Source organism: Sander lucioperca, chromosome 19, assembly GCF_008315115.2.
Source record: "Sander lucioperca isolate FBNREF2018 chromosome 19, SLUC_FBN_1.2, whole genome shotgun sequence".
Classification (NCBI taxonomy): domain Eukaryota; kingdom Metazoa; phylum Chordata; class Actinopteri; order Perciformes; family Percidae; genus Sander; species Sander lucioperca.
This window is the reverse complement of record NC_050191.1, coordinates 3,226,669-3,245,278: the sequence shown is the minus strand read 5'-3', so window position 1 is coordinate 3,245,278 and position 18,610 is coordinate 3,226,669. Positions and strand designations below refer to the sequence as shown.

Here is an 18,610-nt window from a genome sequence, read left to right as displayed (position 1 = left end):
ATGCTCCAAGAAAAGGATCAGCTCCAGAGAGAACAAGAGGACAGGATCAGAAACCTGACCAAACTGCTGGTCACAAGCTCAAACCTGGTCCCTGTTCAAAAGGTAAAAAGGCCCCCCCCCCCCCCCCAAAAAAAAAAAAAAGTAACGCTGTCGTTAGAGTACAGCTTTCTCTTCAGTGTCATAATGACTCTTGTCCTGTTTTTCAGATGCCAAAACGCAGGGTAACGTGGGGAGGAAAGATGCTCAGACTTGCCCCTCCATCTGCATGTGATGGTGGCTCGTCTGCTCTTAGCTTTGCAGAATCTTTCAATCGCAAGAGGAAAGCAGACCGCTCCTGTCTGACGGAGATTGGTGAAGGTAAGGAGGAGCCCACAAAATAAAATGTATATGCACTCAGCAAATCATAATGAACCTTATAATTCCCGTTTCATGATTCAACTGCACTCTTGAGAAGTAGTAAAATGCGTACATGGTATGTTTTAACAGATGATGATGACTTTCAATGGGAGATTCCTGATGAGCCTTCCTATGACATGGAGATGAGTCAGAATTTTGTGTCTGTTCGAAGGTCTGACGAAAGTTCTTACGACAGGTATTGTAGTTTTCACTTGAAAGACGGCCAACTTAACTTCCTTCTGCTTAATAAAGATAAGGGTGGGTGATAAGGTGACTTAATTGTCTCCCATAGGAAAATATTGTCTTGTTTTATCATCCTAATTTTAAATAGTTTTTTCTTTTGAAAATGTAGGATGGGTAATGGGAAAAGACGGTGCATTGCACTAACGCCACTAAACCGCAAGTTTTATGAATTGCAAAAGAGAGATTGACCACTAAATACTGGCAGGGTGGCTAAACTGAGGATGATGTCTCACAGTCTACATTTCCCTTTAAATCCGGAGTGGTGTTGGTATTTTCAAAATTGTGTAACATTTGCAGTAGTGAGCTATTTTTTTTTTTTTCTACTTCTGTGGCCAAATACTCTAAACTAATCTCTAAACTCTGAAATTGTTTTAGTTTAGCCTAAAAATATTGTAAACAAATTAATAACATAAGTATTACGCTGGTCGGACTGTTGAGCTCTGTTTCAGACTGATACCTCCGGTTCAGGCTGGTTCTCCTCCTCAACATGTGCATTTTTCAGTGTAAGAGTAAAAAAACATAACATTATTAATAATAAGTTTATTTGATTCACAGCTGCTACCTATATTGTTTTGACCTCGACATCCCAACTGCATTTTACTGCAAACTTGCGACTAGTCAACTTTCTAAAGCAGACGCAATCACTTGTTTGCGAAGGGTCGGGACTCCAACATTAACACACTGACAACATTGTATTCAGAATATAAAATATTTTTATAGCACTTTTTAATGTGCGATTGTGTAAAGGTGTTCACAAGGTACCAACCTTTCGTGAACTTGTGAATTTCGCCAGCCGTCTTCTCCTGTCATGGAGACAGACTCTGTGTGCACGGGGGGGCGTGTGTGTGTGTGTGTGTGTGTGTGTGTGTGTGTGTGTGTGTGTGTGTGTCGCAAGTGACAGAGACGGGGGAGAGCAGGGAAAGGAAATGCATCTGAACGAATAAGCTGTGTGTTTTAAATAGCGTTAAAAAATAATAATAATAACGAACCGCAATGTGCGGCGGCAGGTGTTGATAGTGCGGCGCACTGCCACGAGTTAGTCTGTGTGGGGAAACACTGTCCGTGTCCTCCTTGGCTACTAGCAACTGTGTGGAGGAGGGGTGGGTCCGACAGTTTTGTTGTCAAGCAAGTCCTAAGTCACTAATTTTAGACTCGAGCAAGACAAGTCAAGTCCCTGCTCTGGTCAAGCAAGTCGCCATGATGGAAGCGCTTAAACAGCCCAATATGTTTAATTTAAAAATGTACAACAGAGTCGTATGACGCAAGTGTAGGAGAAACGGACCTGGGTGCAAATCTGCCCCTTAATCTGTGGCACATTTGAAGTCGGTGTAGACTGCTTCCCCTAAAGGGTGCATTCATTTCTGCAGTTGTTTGTGTGCTATTTTACTGTGTGGCTTATATTGTGTGCTGTATATTTATACTGTAATCCAGCTAACTCAGTCTTAGCCTTATGCTACTGTATGTGGACTGAAACCTTTTTTTTTTTTTTTATGTTTGAAGGTAGTTCAGTTGTTCAACACATTAAGTCATCTGTACTTTTTTTATCTTTTTTTTTCCAGCCCCAAAGACTTTGTGTCCCCAGACCGTATGCGTGAGCTTTCAGGGAAAGTGTCTGCCCTGGAGCTGCAGCTGGAACTGGAGAGTCAACAGAAAGAGGAGGCTTTGACAAAGGTAGAATCCTTACGTGGCAGATTGGCAGAGCTGGAGCTGCATCTGCAAACGGAGGGCCAGCAGAAACCGGAGGCCCTGGAGAAAATGCAGACAACAGAACAGAATGTGGCTGAACTGGAGCTGCAGCTGCAAACGGAGGCCCTAGAGAATATACAGACATCAGATCAGAGGGTGGCCGAACTGGAGCTGCAGCTGCAAACGGAGGCCCTGCAGAAACAGGACGCCCTGGAGAAAATGCAGACATCGGATCAGAGGGTTGCCGAACTGGAGCTGCAGCTGCAGCTACAAACGGAGGTCCTGGAGAATATGCAGACATCAGATCAGAGGCTGGCCGAACTGGAGCTGCAGCTGCAAACAGAAGCCCAGCAGAAACTGGAGGCCACTGAAAAGGTGGCAATGCTGGACTTAAGAGTGGCAGACCTGGAGAGGCAGCTAGAAGATCAGAGCCACACTCTGAATAAAACTGATCAACAGGTATGCTGTAATTAAATATACCTCCTCTCTGGCCTCCAGGTAAGAGTAGAAATCCTTAATTACACATGAGATTAGCACCTTATGCATAATGTTCCCTGTTTTAGGCTTGGTTGTGTTGTTGGCTGGGTTTAGAACTAATCTTTATACCTTGTTTTCCAGACGAGGAAAGACTTTGCGGAGACAATCCAGCTGTGTGAAACTCTGGCTACAGAGAAGGTAATGCTTGGAGGAGCACCTCTGCTGTGACTATAACTCAGCTTGCATCTCTTCTTCGCTTATGTTTTGCATCCAAAAGCTAACTTAGTTAACTTAGCTTATGTACTGTGTACAGTAATGTTATTTTCAGTGTTTTTAAAAAAAAAAAAAAAAAAAAAAAAGTATTAACCATTTCATATATTTGTTGTAACAAGAGCTTTAAACCCTACCACATGGATGATTTGTTTATTTGTAGGCCTGTTGGAAAGAAATTCTACGGAGACACAATAGTGTAATGTGCTGCTAAAACATTAGGGAATTGTTAAATTGTAAGGTTGACTTAAGCAGGTAACTGTGTTTCTACATTTGAAAACGCAGAAAAGGAGGAAACCATTCAGAAACAACACAATTTTATTCAAGCTGCTCAGCATTTCAAGGGGAAATGTTACCGCTCCTTAAATTTATCAAATTGTATGTTTATAGGACATGATTGTTGCTGAGCGAGACTATCTGAAACAGGAGATCAGCATGTTCATAGAGCAGACTCAAAGTCTGGAGAAAGAGAATGCTGCTCTGTCACAGGAGATGGCGACGAAGAGAGAATTGGAGGAATTCAAATCTCTGGAGGAGGAGTTCAGGAAAGAGCATGAGGTAATTGATTTGGTTCCATTCAGGCTTCACGCATACTGCTTGGTTTAAAGGACCGTAGAGTAGGATGTACCCGGTTTGACTTTTATTTACTCTGTACATTTTGTTTGCGCCATCTTACAGAATGAGTTGCAAAATGAAATATCTCAGTTGAAGAAGACAGTTGAATCCTCTACACTGCAATGCCTGGAGCTTCAGGTAAGATGACATGCTGAGAAGGAGTCCCCCCCCACCCCCACCCCCAGGTTTATCAATCTGAAATTCTCAGAGTTTTGCGGGTGCGGGCGGGAGTGGACATACACATTGCGGGAGTGTAACACGCACGGTGCGGGCGGTAATGGTCAGAAATTCAGCGGGAGCGGGATGAAGAAAACGGTCCCGAGCAGGATTCTGCTACACACACAACATACTTCACCAACATTGAATCTTCTTGTCATTTCATGGAGGGGCAGCAGTAGCTCAGAGTGAAAACATTTTTTTATTTCCCTTTGCAGGTTTAATAAAGTATTCAATAATACTCTTGAATACTCTTCAAGCCCCATTCCACTTTTTACTCACAGAACTTTTACTACTCCAGTTGCCGACTACATGACTGTTAACACGTGTACATTAGGGTTGAAATAGTTCTGCACTCCAGTTGCAGTTTTGTTAAATATTCTTTCTTTTTTTCAGAACAAACTAGAAACTCTGTCTGAGGAGCTGAAGAAGAAAACTGAATTTGCAGAAGAACTTCAGAGTATGGTATGTGATGTTTTTTTTTGGGGGGGGGGCATTTTAGGCCTTTTTTTTTTGATCGGACAGCTGAAGACATGGAAGTGGGGAGAGAGAGAGAGAGAGAATGACATACAGCAAAGGACTGCGGGTCAGAATCGAACCCGCAGCCGCTGCAGCAAGGACTAAGCCTCTGTACATGGGGCGCACGCTCAACCAGGTGAGCTACTTAGGTGCCCCATGGTATGTGTTCTTTAATTATTGTCTTATAACCTGTGAAAATAGTAGTAGTAGACACAAATAGAACATTCTGAGTTTTGGTCACATTCTGTAAACATATTTTGTTTATTTTGTGGAGCGCTGCGTCCCGTCCTTTGGCTGTGTGGCTTAGTTGTGTTTGATTTAGAGCCCGCTTGAAACACTATAATGATCATCATTTCATTGGCCAGTTACCGTGCCACTTGCACATGTTAGTGCACGTCAAGCGCACGGGTCCACTACGTGACAAACCCTATGGATCGTACCACGTGTGTATGTTTTGAGAGAGTAACCGTGTAAGTGAAGAAACATGTCCTGTTCTGTAGACATGGTCCGTGTGTGTGTGTGTGTGTGTGTGTGTGTGTGTGTGTGTGTGTGTGTGTGTGTGTGGAATCTATTTTGATGCGTTTTCCCATAACTTTTGTAATTTTACATGTTTAAAAATATCGAAATTAATATCGATATCACAATATTCATAATCTATCACATTTTCTCAATATCGTACAACCCTACTGTAAATGTTCTTAAAATCTTAATTGTTTGCATGTGAAATGTCATATGTGAGTGTCTGTGAAAGTTGAAGCTGTGTAAAAGCTGAAATTTCAAGCTGAAGTGATCAAATAATTAAGCAGGTGACCTGTCGGCTAATTCCGTCGTGTTGTGTCTTTGCAGAGTGGTAAGGACTTGGTGCAGGAGGTGGCAAAGCTTCGTCGCTCTTTGGATGACGCAGAGGGGCTCAGCAGAGATACAAAGAAGGAATGGGCTGTGCTGCGCAGTCAAAACATCGCTACAGAGGAGATGAATGTAAGTGGGATTAACACTTTTGTAGTCTGAAAATCTTAGCTTTTAAGCGTTGAAAGTGGTTTAACTTGTCCCAAAGGTGCACATGCGACCAAAAATCTATTAGGTGCGACTAAACTTTTTCATTGGTCATTGGCGTATCAGATGGTACCATTCTGATCACGTGCTCTGCCGTGCTGTCTTCTGTATCTGTATATTTTCCTGCTTTTTTTATAGGGCTGCAAGATGTGAAGAAAAAGTCATATTGTGATTTACAATACTGCTATTGTGATGTAATGGTATCATGAGTCTACTTGCTTGATTATCAAGGAAAATGCACAAAATACAAACATTTTGAAATGTGAATTTCTCAACTTAAACGTAAAAAGTTACACAAGCATAAATAAAAAGAAATGCATACACAAAAAAATGTGCAATCCTTTTTTTTTATTTTTAAATAACTTAATATTTTACAAAACTAAACAAAAAGCAATCTTTTCAAAATAGACATTTTTTGCTTTTCTCAACACGCTAAATGAAATAAATTGAACAAGAAAAATACAAATTATTAATGGAATACATTTTGTATGCCCTTATACAAAATTACATTTAGGATGTGTGTAATATAATAACTAGTGATTTAAGTTACAAAATATAATTTGTACAGCCTCTTCTTAAAGTCTGCATGCTCTGAACCCCTCTACGCTTCTGCTAGACCTACTCATCTGATCAACACGACACAGGCTACTGCCTAAACAGACTGATTTGTCGTATCTTTAGTGGACATTGTCACGACGGTATAGTATAGGGCTTAATACATCCATGGGGTAGCGTAATTCAGAGGGTAGATAACTCATTAGTTGAACTGTTTTGATGATATCATCGTGCATTATCAGCACTACATGGAGAGAAAATAAAAACAAGTTTATTCCCATGGCTGACTAAACAGACTTTAAAATGTTATCTGTTTCTACCAAACAGAATGAACACATCCTTTACTATAATTTTACGTGGGGCTTCTTGCTGTGATTGCTGCATTGGTCTTTTATTTTATTTTTTTTTTTTTGCACTAGAGTTTGACTGATAGCTTTCACACCAACCTTAAGAGCTAAACCCAATGGGCAAGCACACCAAAGTTGGTTTAAACAGCAAATAGTTGGCTTAAGTATTTTGGAATCAGTGAGATTGTGACATGTCTATTACATGGCGGGCTGTTTGGCTCTATGTGTTTTATTGTCTTGATGATTTTGTAATACTTGTGCCAGTGCACCAATATCTGTATATTGTTTACTTAATGTTTCTTGTCCTGATCTCCTCTCCAGATGACTCTGAATGCCAACTATGACAAGATGGAGGCGGAGGTGAAAAGCCTGCGCTTTCAACTTGAGACAGAGAAGTCGCACTTCAGAAAGATGCAGAGCGATCTCCAAAAAGAGCTGAATGTGGTGTTTGCCGAGAACACCAAGCTCACCGCTCTGCTGGATGGAAATGTCCCAAAAAGTATGTTTAAAGTCAGGGTGTTTTTATATAGTGTAACTCTGCACATAAAACCCGATTTGCAAACATTCAGTCCGTAAAATTGGATCAGAGTTGTAAGGTGTCCTCTGTCTCCAGATCTTATAGACAGCATTGAACTCGAGAGAACAGCGGCCCAGCTGAATAGAGAGCTGACAGCATCTCAAGAAGCGGAGGGAGCCCTCAGAGCTCAGCTGGAGGAGCTAGCTTCATTGCAGCCTCTTCCAGCTAAGGTGGAGAATTTGACAAAGCAGGTGAGTTCTCCAAACATCCTCTATGGACAGTGTCAGATTGAGCTTATTACAGTGATCGGATGTAATCTTGTATCAATCAACTTTATTTGTCACACCGAGTCAGGATGCAGCGCCCAGGTAAGACCCTCTGGGATGTAGACACCAAAGTACTTGAAGCTGTCTACCCTCTCCTACAAGGACCCGTTGAGATTAAGGGGGCTGGAGTTCCTTCCTTGCTTCTTCCCAAAGTCCACTATCACCTCTTGAATCTTGCTGATGATCATAAGTAGGTTGTTGGCCTGACACCAGCGGGTCTTTCATGTAGGCCTTTTCATTCTTGTCTGTGATCAGGCCCACCACAGCTGTGTCGTGAGCAAACTTGATGATGGTGTTGGAGTCAAAAGTGGCCACAGAGTCGTGTTTGTACAGGGAGAACAGCAGGGGGCTCGAAACAAACTCCTTGGGTGCTCAGGTATTTAGTATGATGATTGAGAACTTGTGTCCACCAACCCAAAGGACTGTGCGCTGTTCAAACTAAAGAGCGACAGCCCAAGCTCAGTGTCAGGAGGTTCGGCTCAGATGAGATTCTGAAAATCAAAGCTGAGCCAACAGTGTGTCTGTGAAACTCAGCAGCTGGATTTACTTTGCTCAGACATGGAGTGCTCTGATGCTGAGAAGAGTCCGTTCGTGGCTACCATCGGAGAGGCAGGCTTGCCTCTTTTTTGAAGATGCAGCCGCTGATGAAGGATTTATTAAATTAGATATGCCCTGATTGTTGGATTACTTGAAGACTCAGACATGACATTCCTTGTCAAGTCAGAGACCTTTGCGGTCATATTTTCTCTGGTTAGGTGTGTTCTTGCATTAAAAAATGTAGATCAATTAAGTTGTAATACAATAAATGTAACCTGATGTTTTTTATTTGGATATATCTAGCTGAATCAGCTGACTGAAGAGCTCCAGTGTGTGAGAGCTGAGAAAGATGCTCTCCTGTCTGAGAAGGATGCTGGTGCTCCGAGTTCTGCGGAGGAGATGGAAAAGCTGCTCTCTGCGGTTACTTCTCTCACCGCAGAGAGAGACCAGCTCATGAGGGACCGTCAAGAAAATGTGGAGATGGTGAGTGACTGCACTACTATTTGCAAATGTTAAGATAACAACACACATCTGTTAATATCTTTTTGAAAGAAGAAACGCATTTTATATTGTTAAACAATTAACGGTCTTATCTAATCTCACAACAGCTTCGTACAGCTCTTGATACAAACTAGGTTGCTTTCACACCTGAGCAGTTTGGTCCGTTTTACTAGCCGGAAATTCCAATCTTTCAATACATCACAATTTACAGACTTGTATATGATTTAATGGATAATGACTTTCAAATCCATAATTTCTTATGACCACACATCACTCCTCTTCTGTGTGACAACACATCATAATCGCCCTCCCCTTTACGCATTGTCGTGTTTGTGTTGCTCTATTATTTCTGAGACTCAGATATTCTGTCCAATGGAAGAGCGACCGTTTTGACCATGTGAAATTTGTTCACAATGTTAACGCTAACCGAACCAAATGAAAAATGCAAGTGTTTCAACTTCACCCCCGATTCGCAGTCTACCGAACTGTTAGGTATGAAACTATAAATGTACAAATATTACTGTAATTGTAGTTATTCTGTTTAGTTTCCTGAGAGCTGTTGCCATCCTCTTTAAGTTAACTGCCCTTGCACAATGTAACCTCTCCAGCTGTTACTTTTGAGTTTTTATGGTTAAACAGGCTGTTAAGTATCACTATTAGTAATTACTTTGGCCCCTTTTGTTGCTTTTTGATTTACAATATTTTCTTTATTTTCTTTAGGCTGCAGAGACACAAGTTCTTCTACATTCTCTCCAAGAAGAGCTCCAAGAGCAGAGGCACAAGAACTCCGATCTGGTGAAACTCTGTGAGCAGAAGGAGTCTGATTTAGGGGAACATGTGAGTGAAATGTTACTGAAACAGTTTTTTCTAAACTAATCCTTCACTGTCAGTGTTGTGACCATAGAAATGAAATAGCTAGAAAGGCCACTTCCATTCAAATCAACGTAGCAGAATAACTGACGGACAAACGAGCAGTGGAGTAGTAACGTTACGAGGCAGAGAGCCAGCCGCTTAATGAGTCTCATTAACTTCATGCTTCATCCACACAAAGCACATTGCCGTCGCCGCGAGTGACAGCTTTATTCGGCTCGTTTTCTGTGAACGATGTGGTGAGGGGGTAACGTTAAGGCGGAATTAGCAAGCTAATGTTAGCCAACTAACACCGGCTGGCTCGCCGTGCTTTTATGCTGCATCGGTTACAGAGAATGAGCCGAACAGCGGGCTGGGTCTAACGTTAGCGGTCTGCTGACCCACTGCCGCTGGGTCTAACTATCCCTCCTCACTCCCCGCAACTCCGGTGAACGTCTCCTCCAAGCGAGCTGTGGCACAGTTCACGGCCCCACTGATGCGCATTGTCATCCATTTCTATGGTTGTGACTGATGGTTGGAATTTTTCCCCACAGATGCACAGTCTGTCACAGGACCTTCAGAGTGTGCGAGCTGAGAAAGACACTCTCCTGTCTGAGCAGAATGCTTGTGCTCAGAGCCATGCAGAGGAGATGGAGAAGCTGCGCTCTACACTTGCCTCTCTCACTGCAGAGAGAGACCAGCTCCAGATGGACATGCAGGAAAATGTGGAGATAGTGAGTTATCATGTGACTTCTTGCCAGTCCAGATTTTAAAATGCTTTCATGTTCATCAGCTGTCAGCTTTGGTCCCATGTCACAGGGAAAAGAGAAACCTTTTCTTTTTACCAAATTAGATGATTGAGAATCAGGAGGAGCTGAGGACGGCCATAGAGAAGAATCGTGAACAGAAGGAGCGCATCAAACAGCTTGAGACTGCTCAAACATCCAAACAGGATGGTCCTCCCAATGAAATGAGTGCACAGATAGAGGAGCTGCAAACACGTGTAAGTTTTTACATGCATCTTCAAAACTGGGTCTCTTTTTGCAAAATGAAATCTTGAATTGCAATAACTATGTGCTTCGTTTTTACAAGTATTCATGTAAAGGCCCCTGGGTAGCTCACCTGGTCGAGTGTGCGCCCATATACAGAGGCTCAGTCCTCAGCGCCCGTGGGTTCGGTTCCGACCTGTGGCCCTTTGCTGCATCTCATTCCCCCTTTCTCTCCCCTTTCACGTCTAAGCTGATGAAGGCCTAAATGCCAAAAAAAAAAATTTAAAAATGTAAAATCTGTAAATTTCCATGCCAATACCAAAATTATACTTTATTCAGTACTTTCTAATAGAACCATGTTTGTTCTACAAACCAAGACTTTTTGATTTATCAACAAAAAAACATTTGCTCCTCCTGAATCTGAGGTTTGACAATGAGTCAGAGCCCCTTTTCCAGCACTGTGGAATAAGCTTCCCCAGGGCCGAGCAGTGTGATAACCCATAATACTACACACCCTTCGATCCCCATTTTTTAAGAAAAAAATGGAAACCACTACTCCGGTCTACCATTCAACATGTCCTGTCCCCAACCCCCACACCTAGCACCTTGCCACTGAGGAGATTATTGATTAACTCCGAGACCTGCCACGGATATGGCTTCAAAGGGCCCTATCTTGCACCCGGCGCAGCGCAAAGCCCAACGGAAAGTGTCTTTGCTAGTTTAATACTGATGCAGTTGTCAATTTCCCGTCCAGCGCCCACGCCGTTTTTATATAGCAAATGCACCTGCCCCCATGGGCCTGAGCCAAGCTGTGCTTTCCCTTTTCTGAGTTGTCCAACGCTTTGTCAGAACTTTCTTGATGACATCTAAAGTCCTTCCCTTTTTGATTTTAATTAATTGACTAATAGTTGAAGCTTTAGTAAGCGTAAGACTTCACTGGTTGTTAACAGGAGACTGTTGACCGTGTTATTGTACACTCCTTGTTAGTGACTTTGTGCCAAAAGATCGTCGCTATTAAACTCACGTGGTGGTAATGTCTTTCAGATGATGGAGAACCAGGAGGAGCTCAGGGTGTCTCAGGAGAAGATCAGACAGCTACAGGATGAGATCAGCGTGCTGACGAGTCAAAAGGCAGAGCTGGAGGGCAGACCAAGCAACGGGAGTGATGCAGAGATTACCCTCCAAAACCAGGCATGACTCATTTTGTACATAACAAATAGAGTGAAACTGCTGTCTGTTGTCTCTTGAATAGATCAAGTGATTTAAGACACATTTTGAAATTGTTTGATAACCATCTGAACTCAGGATGATTTTTGTCTTTATTTTTATTTTTTTTACATTCTTAGGCAAGCTTATTCAAATACAGATATTATATTGATGTCACTCTCAATATTTGAAATAACAATTTCTGACAGATTCAGAGGCTGACTGAGGAGCTTGAGAGTGTGCGAGCAGAGAGAGACAGTGTGCTGTCTGAGAGGACAGCCGACACCCACAGCGAGGAGATGGAGAAGCTGCTGTGCAGAGTGACCTCTCTCAGTGAAGAAAGGGATCAGCTGCAGGAGATACTGGAGGGACTGAGACAGGAGAAGAATCAGCTCAGAGCAGAGCTGGAGGACCGGATGGAAATGGTAAGTTAATATTGATTCTTCTAACGTTTTGTTAGATTGTGACTGCTTATTTAATATCCATCTGGCTAGAATTAGAATTTCATTTTAGAGTTTTATCTGCCACAGGTTGTACAAGCCCAAAGTGGGTTTAACCAGCCAGAAATACTGACCTCAGAACTGCAACCACATGATGAGAAAAATACCCACCTTCAGCAAGAGGTAACAGCAGTTAAGTTTTCTCATTGTCAAGTCCAATGAAAAGGCTCAAACCAACCATAAATGTATACCACTAATTAAATAGTATGTGTGCCCAAAGCTTAATGGCTTAAGAGCTCCATTGTTGTCCAGTCAATAAGCAATAAATACACTGTTGCACTGGGTGACATGTTCCATTATTATCATGAACATACACAGACTAGTTTATTTTGACTCCATCTCATATACAATGTCCTGCTGCCCCAAATTCTTACTAGAGCACCAACGATTTCCTCCTGTTTGAGGAATGTTTGCTAAGAACTAGTATCCAGCTGTGTTAGGAAATTACTGAGCCTTTTTAAAATTCTACTACACTTTTGCACCGTGTTTTAAAAATTTACATCTTCAGTCGGAACCAACGGGTATGGTAGTGAAAAGTATAAAAGATGGACTAACACATTGTTGGTTTTAGTCTCTTTGCGGGAGTTGTTTACCATAAAGAAAATATAGATAAATACGGCCTTATCCTTTTGAAACTCTTGACTGAAGATGCAATTAGAATGTGGCTCTTTTTTTTTCTTGTTTTTTTTTTTTTTTTTTCACTGAAACCCAACCAAATTAAACGGTCCAACATACGTCAAGCCAGTAAATACAATCAAACAGTTGCTAGTCTCGCTTTCCAGAATTTCCTCCATAACGCTGCGGAGGAGGGTCTGGCTAGTCCACACAGCATTCCTAGATAGGAGGAAAACGTGCTCTGGTTTATTACCATTCCTTTTAAACCAATCACAATCGTCTTGGGCGGTGCTAAGTACCGGGCAGAGCCGCGGTGCTGCTGCAAAATAATCTCAGGAAGGAACTTGTTTTGGTGGAACATGTGTACATTCAAAAGTAGTTTTAGTTGTGCAACAGACAACTCAGATTGGACAGATAGTCTAGCTAGCTGTCTGGATTTACCCTGCAGAGATCTGAGGAGCAGTTAACCATAGTCCTCAGAAATCGACTGGAGTTTAAAATTCCAACACAAAGAAGGCGGAAGGTAACAGACATCCGGCCGAAAAGAGTGAAATCCCGCGGATTTTCCCGCGGCAACGGAGCAATCCGGGAAGTGGAACATTGTGAGTATAGAGACAGTTGCCCAATCGGGCCAGGCTTTGATGAAGTAAACAACAAAACTAATTTCATTCAAATAAAGTTACTGACATTGCTCCATGAGCGGCGTTACTACATCTGCTTTACTCTCCGAGACTTTGCTCTGCCAGAGTCTGTCTCTACTCGGTCCTGAGAATGCAAGTAGACCATGTCACAATGAGACGGACAAAGTCAGGCTTGTTTACTTCATAAATGGCGGTCCATATAAACACTGTACAAACTGAAAAGTAAAAAGAACACTCATTGTGTCTTGGAAAAAAAACCAACATAAAACTGGGTTGAGAATGATGACTGGTGCTATGATAGTGTAGCTCAGTGTGCGTGTGTGTGAGACGCCACTGCGCTGACAGCGAACAGGTATTTGTGATTATTTCTTGTTTAATTGTGTGGCCTATGAATTGTTCAAAATAGTAAATAACTGCATTCATACATTCGCAGAGCACACGTGATGTTTTCAATGTGCTTCTTTGTTCAACTCACAGTTCTAAGCCTTAAGATATTCATTTTACTGTTGTATACAATAATGAAAAAACAAGTAATCGCCACATTCAAGAATATGGAACTAGATCATGTTTAGCATGTTTGAATTAAAAATGACTAAAACAATTAATCAATTATCAAAATAGTTGCTTAATAAATTTTCTTTTCATACATTAATTATCTAATCGTTGTAGCTCTAGTGATGAGACAGCCCACTTCCCTGGTTTTTGATGGTTGACTATTGACCCTGTTATAGTACACACCTTTTTAGTGACATTATGCAGAAAAGATCTTCACTTGTGAACTCACGACGTGGTAATGTCTTTTTAGATGATGGAGAACCAGGGGGAGCTCAGGGCGTCTCAGGAGAAGATCAGACGGCTACAAGATGAGATCAACAGTCTGCTGTCTGAGAGGACGACCGACACTCAGACCCACAGCGAGGAGATGGAGAAGCTGCTGTGCAGAGTGACCTCTCACAGTGAAGAAAGGGATCAGCTGCAGGAGATACTGGAGGGACTGAGACAGGAGAAGAATCAGCTCAGAGCAGAGCTGGAGGACAGGATGGAAACAATGCAAACTGAGGTTTGTGACAACGAGTTGCACTGCCGTCTGTAGCCATCACCCCTGTCTGTTTCCATCACCAAAGTTTTGTAGTAAGATCATTTTGAGTCAAGACTCCATTTGTAAAGGGTAACAGCCTGCCATGAGGTTATTTATTGTAGCTCTGACACAGTGCAATGATACAGTTTACAGGGCTCTACACTAACATTTTTTCTCTAAAAAGTACACAAGCTTCTAAATGTTTAGGTGCACAGAAAGATATTTAGTGTTTGTGTGTGACGGTACAATGAATGGACTCGACTAATAGTTGCAGCTCTAATATTGAGACAGCCCAGTTCCCTGGTTGTTGATGGATGACTGTTGACCCTGTTATTGTACACTTGTTGTAGTGACTTTGTGCAGAAGAGATCTTCATATGTGAACTCATGTGGTGGTAATGTCTTTCAGATGATGGAGAACCAGGAGAAGCTCAGGGTGTCTCAGGAGAAGATCAGACAGCTACAGGATGAGATCAGTGTGCTGACGAGTCAAAAGGCAGAGCTGGAGGGCAGACCAAGCAACGAGCGTGATGTAGAGATTACCCTTCAGTTGCAAGAGCTCCAAAATCAGGCAGGACTACATTTTATACATAAGAAATTACAAAGTGAAACTGCTGTCTAATGCTGGCTGCCATCTATTGAATAGATCGAGTGATTTAAGATCCATGTTTAAATTATTTGATAACTATGTGAACTCATGATGGATTTTGATATAAAGATATATACAGATATTATATTCATGGCCCTCCGAATACTTGAAATAACAATTGGTTCTCCATTCTTTCCTGACAGACTCAGAGGCTGACTGAGGAGCTTGAGAGTGTGCGAGCAGAGAGAGACAGTGTCCTGTCTGAGAGGTTGGCCGACACCCACAGCGAGGAGATGGAGAAGCTGCTGTGCAGAGTGACCTCTCTCAGTGAAGAAAGGGATCAGCTGCAGGAGATACTGGAGGGACTGAGACAGGAGAAGAATCAGCTCAGAGCAGAGCTGGAGGACAGGATGGAAACAATGCAAACTGAGGTTTGTGACGAGTTGTACTGCCCTCAGTAGCCATCACCCCTGTCTGTTTCCATCACCAAAGTTTTTTATTTAGGTCATTTTAAGTCAAGACTCCATTTGTAAAGGTTAACAGCCTGCCATGCTGTCATTTAGTGTAGCTCTGACACAGTGCAATGATACAGCTACAGGGCTCTGCACTAACCTTTTTTTCCTGTGGGGATGTGTGGGTGAAATGGACTCGACTAATAGTTGCAGCTCTAGTATTGAGACAGCCCAGTTCCCTGGTTGTTGATGGATGACTGTTGACCCTGTTATTGTACACCTTTTTAGTGACTTTGTGCAGAAGAGATCTTCACATGTGAACTCACGTGGTGGTAATGTCTTTCAGATGATGGAGAACCAGGAGGAACTCAGGATGTCTCAAGAGAAGATCAGACAGCTACAGGATGAGATCAGTGTGCTGATGAGTCAAAAGGCAGAGCTGGAGGGCAGACCAAGCAACGAGCGTGATGCAGAGATTACCCTTCAGTTGCAAGAGCTCCAAAATCAGGCAGGACTACATTTTATACATAAGAAATTACAAAGTGAAACTGCTGTCTAATGCTGGCTGTTGTCTCCTGTATAGATCAACTGATTTTAGACACATTTTGAAATGTTTTAATAACCATCTGAACTCATGAATTTTGTTATACAGAGATTAGATTCATGTAATTTATTTTCCAATATTTGAATTAACGATTATGTCTCCATTCTTTCCTGACAGATTCAGAGGCTGACTGAGGAGCTTGAGAGTGTGCGAGCAGAGAGAGACAGTGTGCTGTCTGAGAGGATGGCTGACACCCACAGTGAGGAGATGGAGAAGCTGCTGTGCAGAGTGACATCTCTCAGTGAAGAACGGGATCAGCTGCAGGAGATACTGGAGGGACTGAGACAGGAGAAGAATCAGCTCAGAGCAGAGCTGGAGGACAGGATGGAAACAATGCAAACTGAGGTTTGTGAGGAGTTGCACTGCCCTCTGTTTCCATCACCCCTGTCTGTTTCCACCCCATTTAGTTTTGTAGTTAGGTCATTTTGAGACAAGACTCCATTTGTAAAGGTCAACAACCTGCCATGCTGTCATTTAGTGTAGCTCTGACAGTGCAATGATACAGCTACAGGGCTCTACGGAGTACTTGTGCTCTTAAATGTTTAGGAGCACACAGAAATTAGGAGCAAAGTGAAAAGAACTTATTAACAATGTATTGCATACATATTTTTAGGGGTGGTATGGTTCACAAAATCCACGGTTCGGGTTCGTATCGCGGTTTTCGTTTCTGTACGGTTCTTGTTATTTTTTCTTTTAATCTTTAACACTCCAGAAATATACTTCAGCATATGATATATAGCTAAAATTAGCATATTGAATGCATGTTGCACAATACATGCACACAGTGGCAGTTCTATCTATTGTTTTATTTCCGCTGTCATCATAGGTAACATGAAATCCAAAATGTTCCCACACACCACGACGCTGGCGCATCCTCCAACTCCGGGCAGCCTTCCTCGTCTCTCCCACTTGACATTTCTGCATGTGACGTGACCTGCAGCACTCCACACTCCTGAGGAGCGGTCGGCTTGGCGCCTCTCAAAATCTGACGAAAATCTTTTAAACTGACGTTTGTCAATGAAAAAAACAGACAGATTCAGCAACTGTACGGCCTATTTCTCGCTTAAAATGTTGTCAGAAACACGTTTTGGTGAACTATTTTCGTAAAATACGAGAACGTATTCAGAACGAGACGCCATTAGAGTCTGTTTTGAAATTCGGGAGCAGCAAGAACCACGTGACGCGTTCGTCCAATCAGCTGCCATGTGTTGCGTTCGTCACGCTCATCCCCCTCGTCGTTTCCAGTAAGTCTTTTAACATAGGTGTCGAAAGTGGGCACTGCGGCAGTAAGTGGTTAGTGCACATTAACAGTGGACTGACGAACCGTGCAACGCACGCACGCTCCGAACCAAGCGGTTCGGTTGTTTTTTCTTGAACCGTACCACTCCTAATATTTATACTGTTAGTGTGTTTCTTCTCCTTGTGTGCAATTGTGATGTGAAACCCAGTGGAGGAATATGGACCCTAGAAGGGGGTTGCCAACCTTTTTTAATATGTTGTGCCATTTTAAAATGTTCTTGTTAATCAGTGTGCCACATCAGCATTAAGCCTGCCATTATCTACCGAGCCTGCTCAGTGTTTGTTTTTGTTTTTTCCTTCACGCCACATTCTGTGAAAAAGTCAAACTACTGTCAATAACTGGCTGTGCTCTTGCCAGTGGCTGTAAAAGAGGTCATTTTGCATGCTAATTGGACAATATCCCCAAAAAACTGTCTTGCACACTTATTGCTAGTGCGCCATTGGTTGAGCTACCACATGCCAATGGTACCACACATGCCTAAGGTTGCTGACCCCTGCTGTCGTATCTGGGTTCCAGTTTTACTTTATTAGTCGTAGGTTAACACAGGATCAACTGTACAATAAAATGCATTGGACGAGCGAACGAGTCAACTCAGCAATACGATCACTAGTCCGTTGATCCTGAAAAGTACACTCCTTTTTAGTGACTTTGTGCAGAAGAGATCTTCACCTGTGAACTCACGTGGTGGTAATGTCTTTCAGATGATGGAGAACCAGGAGGAACTCAGGGTGTCTCAGGAGAAGAGCAGAGTTCTACAGGATGAGATCAGTGTGCTGATGAGTCAAAAGGCAGAGCTGGAGGGCAGACCAAGCAACGAGCGTGATGCAGAGATTACCCTCCAGTTGCAAGAGCTCCAAAATCAGGCAGGACTACATTTTATACATAAAAAAATTACAAAGTGAAACTGCTGTCTAATGCTGGCTGTCATCTCCTGTATAGATCAACAGATTTTAGTGACATTTTGGAATTATTTGATAACCATCTGAACTCATGCATTTTAATATACAGATATTATATCCATGGCCCTCCTATTTGAAATAACAATTGGTTCTCCATTCTTTCCTGACAGACTCAGAGGCTGACTGAGGAGCTTGAGAGTGTGCGAGCAGAGAGAGACAGTGTCCTGTCTGAGAGGACGGCCGACACCCACAGTGAGGAGATGGGGAAGCTGCTGTGCAGAGTGACCTCTCTCAGTGAAGAAAGGGATCAGCTGCAGGAGATACTGGAGGGACTGAGACAGGAGAAGAATCAGCTCAGAGCAGAGCTGGAGGACAGGATGGAAACAATGCAAACTGAGGTTTGTGACAACGAGTTGGACTGCCTTCTGTTGCCATCACCCCTGTCTGTTTCTATCGCCAAAAGTAATGTAGTTAGGTCATTTTGAGCTCCATTTGTAAAGGTTTATAGACTGCCATGCTGTCATTCAGCGTAGCTCTGACACGCTCTACACTACATCTTTCCCTAAGGAGTACATGTGCAACATGTGTCTTTCTGTGTAATTTAAAGGCATTCATTTTTAAGGATTCTGTT

The 18,610-nt window shown here is 42.5% G+C and overlaps 2 protein-coding genes across 13 annotated transcripts in view; both read left to right on the top strand.

The window, feature by feature from the left end:
- Nucleotides 1-4,978, top strand: part of smim8 (small integral membrane protein 8) — a 27,910-nt gene extending 22,932 nt beyond the window's left edge. The window contains exon 3 of one of the 3 annotated variants that reach the window (XM_031323899.2): nucleotides 4,928-4,978. The gene's annotated coding sequence lies outside the window, so the exon portion shown is untranslated. The other 2 variants (XM_035995215.1, XM_031323902.2) reach the window with 2 other exon arrangements.
- Nucleotides 1-18,610, top strand: part of cenpe (centromere protein E) — a 37,460-nt gene that overhangs the window by 5,432 nt on the left and 13,418 nt on the right. For 4 of the 10 annotated variants that reach the window (XM_035995214.1, XM_031323890.2, XM_031323887.2 and 1 more), the window contains exons 13-37: nucleotides 1-102; nucleotides 207-357; nucleotides 487-592; nucleotides 2,199-2,784; nucleotides 2,944-3,000; nucleotides 3,463-3,630; nucleotides 3,751-3,825; nucleotides 4,300-4,368; nucleotides 5,269-5,400; nucleotides 6,699-6,876; nucleotides 6,991-7,145; nucleotides 8,061-8,240; nucleotides 8,979-9,095; nucleotides 9,662-9,841; nucleotides 9,961-10,110; nucleotides 11,141-11,287; nucleotides 11,512-11,727; nucleotides 11,833-11,925; nucleotides 13,864-14,118; nucleotides 14,545-14,706; nucleotides 14,928-15,155; nucleotides 15,523-15,684; nucleotides 15,898-16,125; nucleotides 17,782-17,943; nucleotides 18,150-18,377. The exon at nucleotides 1-102 is cut by the window's left edge and continues 51 nt beyond it. In XM_035995214.1, the coding sequence (XP_035851107.1) occupies nucleotides 1-102; nucleotides 207-357; nucleotides 487-592; nucleotides 2,199-2,784; nucleotides 2,944-3,000; nucleotides 3,463-3,630; nucleotides 3,751-3,825; nucleotides 4,300-4,368; nucleotides 5,269-5,400; nucleotides 6,699-6,876; nucleotides 6,991-7,145; nucleotides 8,061-8,240; nucleotides 8,979-9,095; nucleotides 9,662-9,841; nucleotides 9,961-10,110; nucleotides 11,141-11,287; nucleotides 11,512-11,727; nucleotides 11,833-11,925; nucleotides 13,864-14,118; nucleotides 14,545-14,706; nucleotides 14,928-15,155; nucleotides 15,523-15,684; nucleotides 15,898-16,125; nucleotides 17,782-17,943; nucleotides 18,150-18,377 (4,287 nt within the window). The remainder of the gene's footprint in view (nucleotides 103-206; nucleotides 358-486; nucleotides 593-2,198; nucleotides 2,785-2,943; nucleotides 3,001-3,462; nucleotides 3,631-3,750; nucleotides 3,826-4,299; nucleotides 4,369-5,268; nucleotides 5,401-6,698; nucleotides 6,877-6,990; nucleotides 7,146-8,060; nucleotides 8,241-8,978; nucleotides 9,096-9,661; nucleotides 9,842-9,960; nucleotides 10,111-11,140; nucleotides 11,288-11,511; nucleotides 11,728-11,832; nucleotides 11,926-13,863; nucleotides 14,119-14,544; nucleotides 14,707-14,927; nucleotides 15,156-15,522; nucleotides 15,685-15,897; nucleotides 16,126-17,781; nucleotides 17,944-18,149; nucleotides 18,378-18,610) is intronic. The other 6 variants (XM_031323889.2, XM_031323891.2, XM_031323892.2 and 3 more) reach the window with 6 other exon arrangements.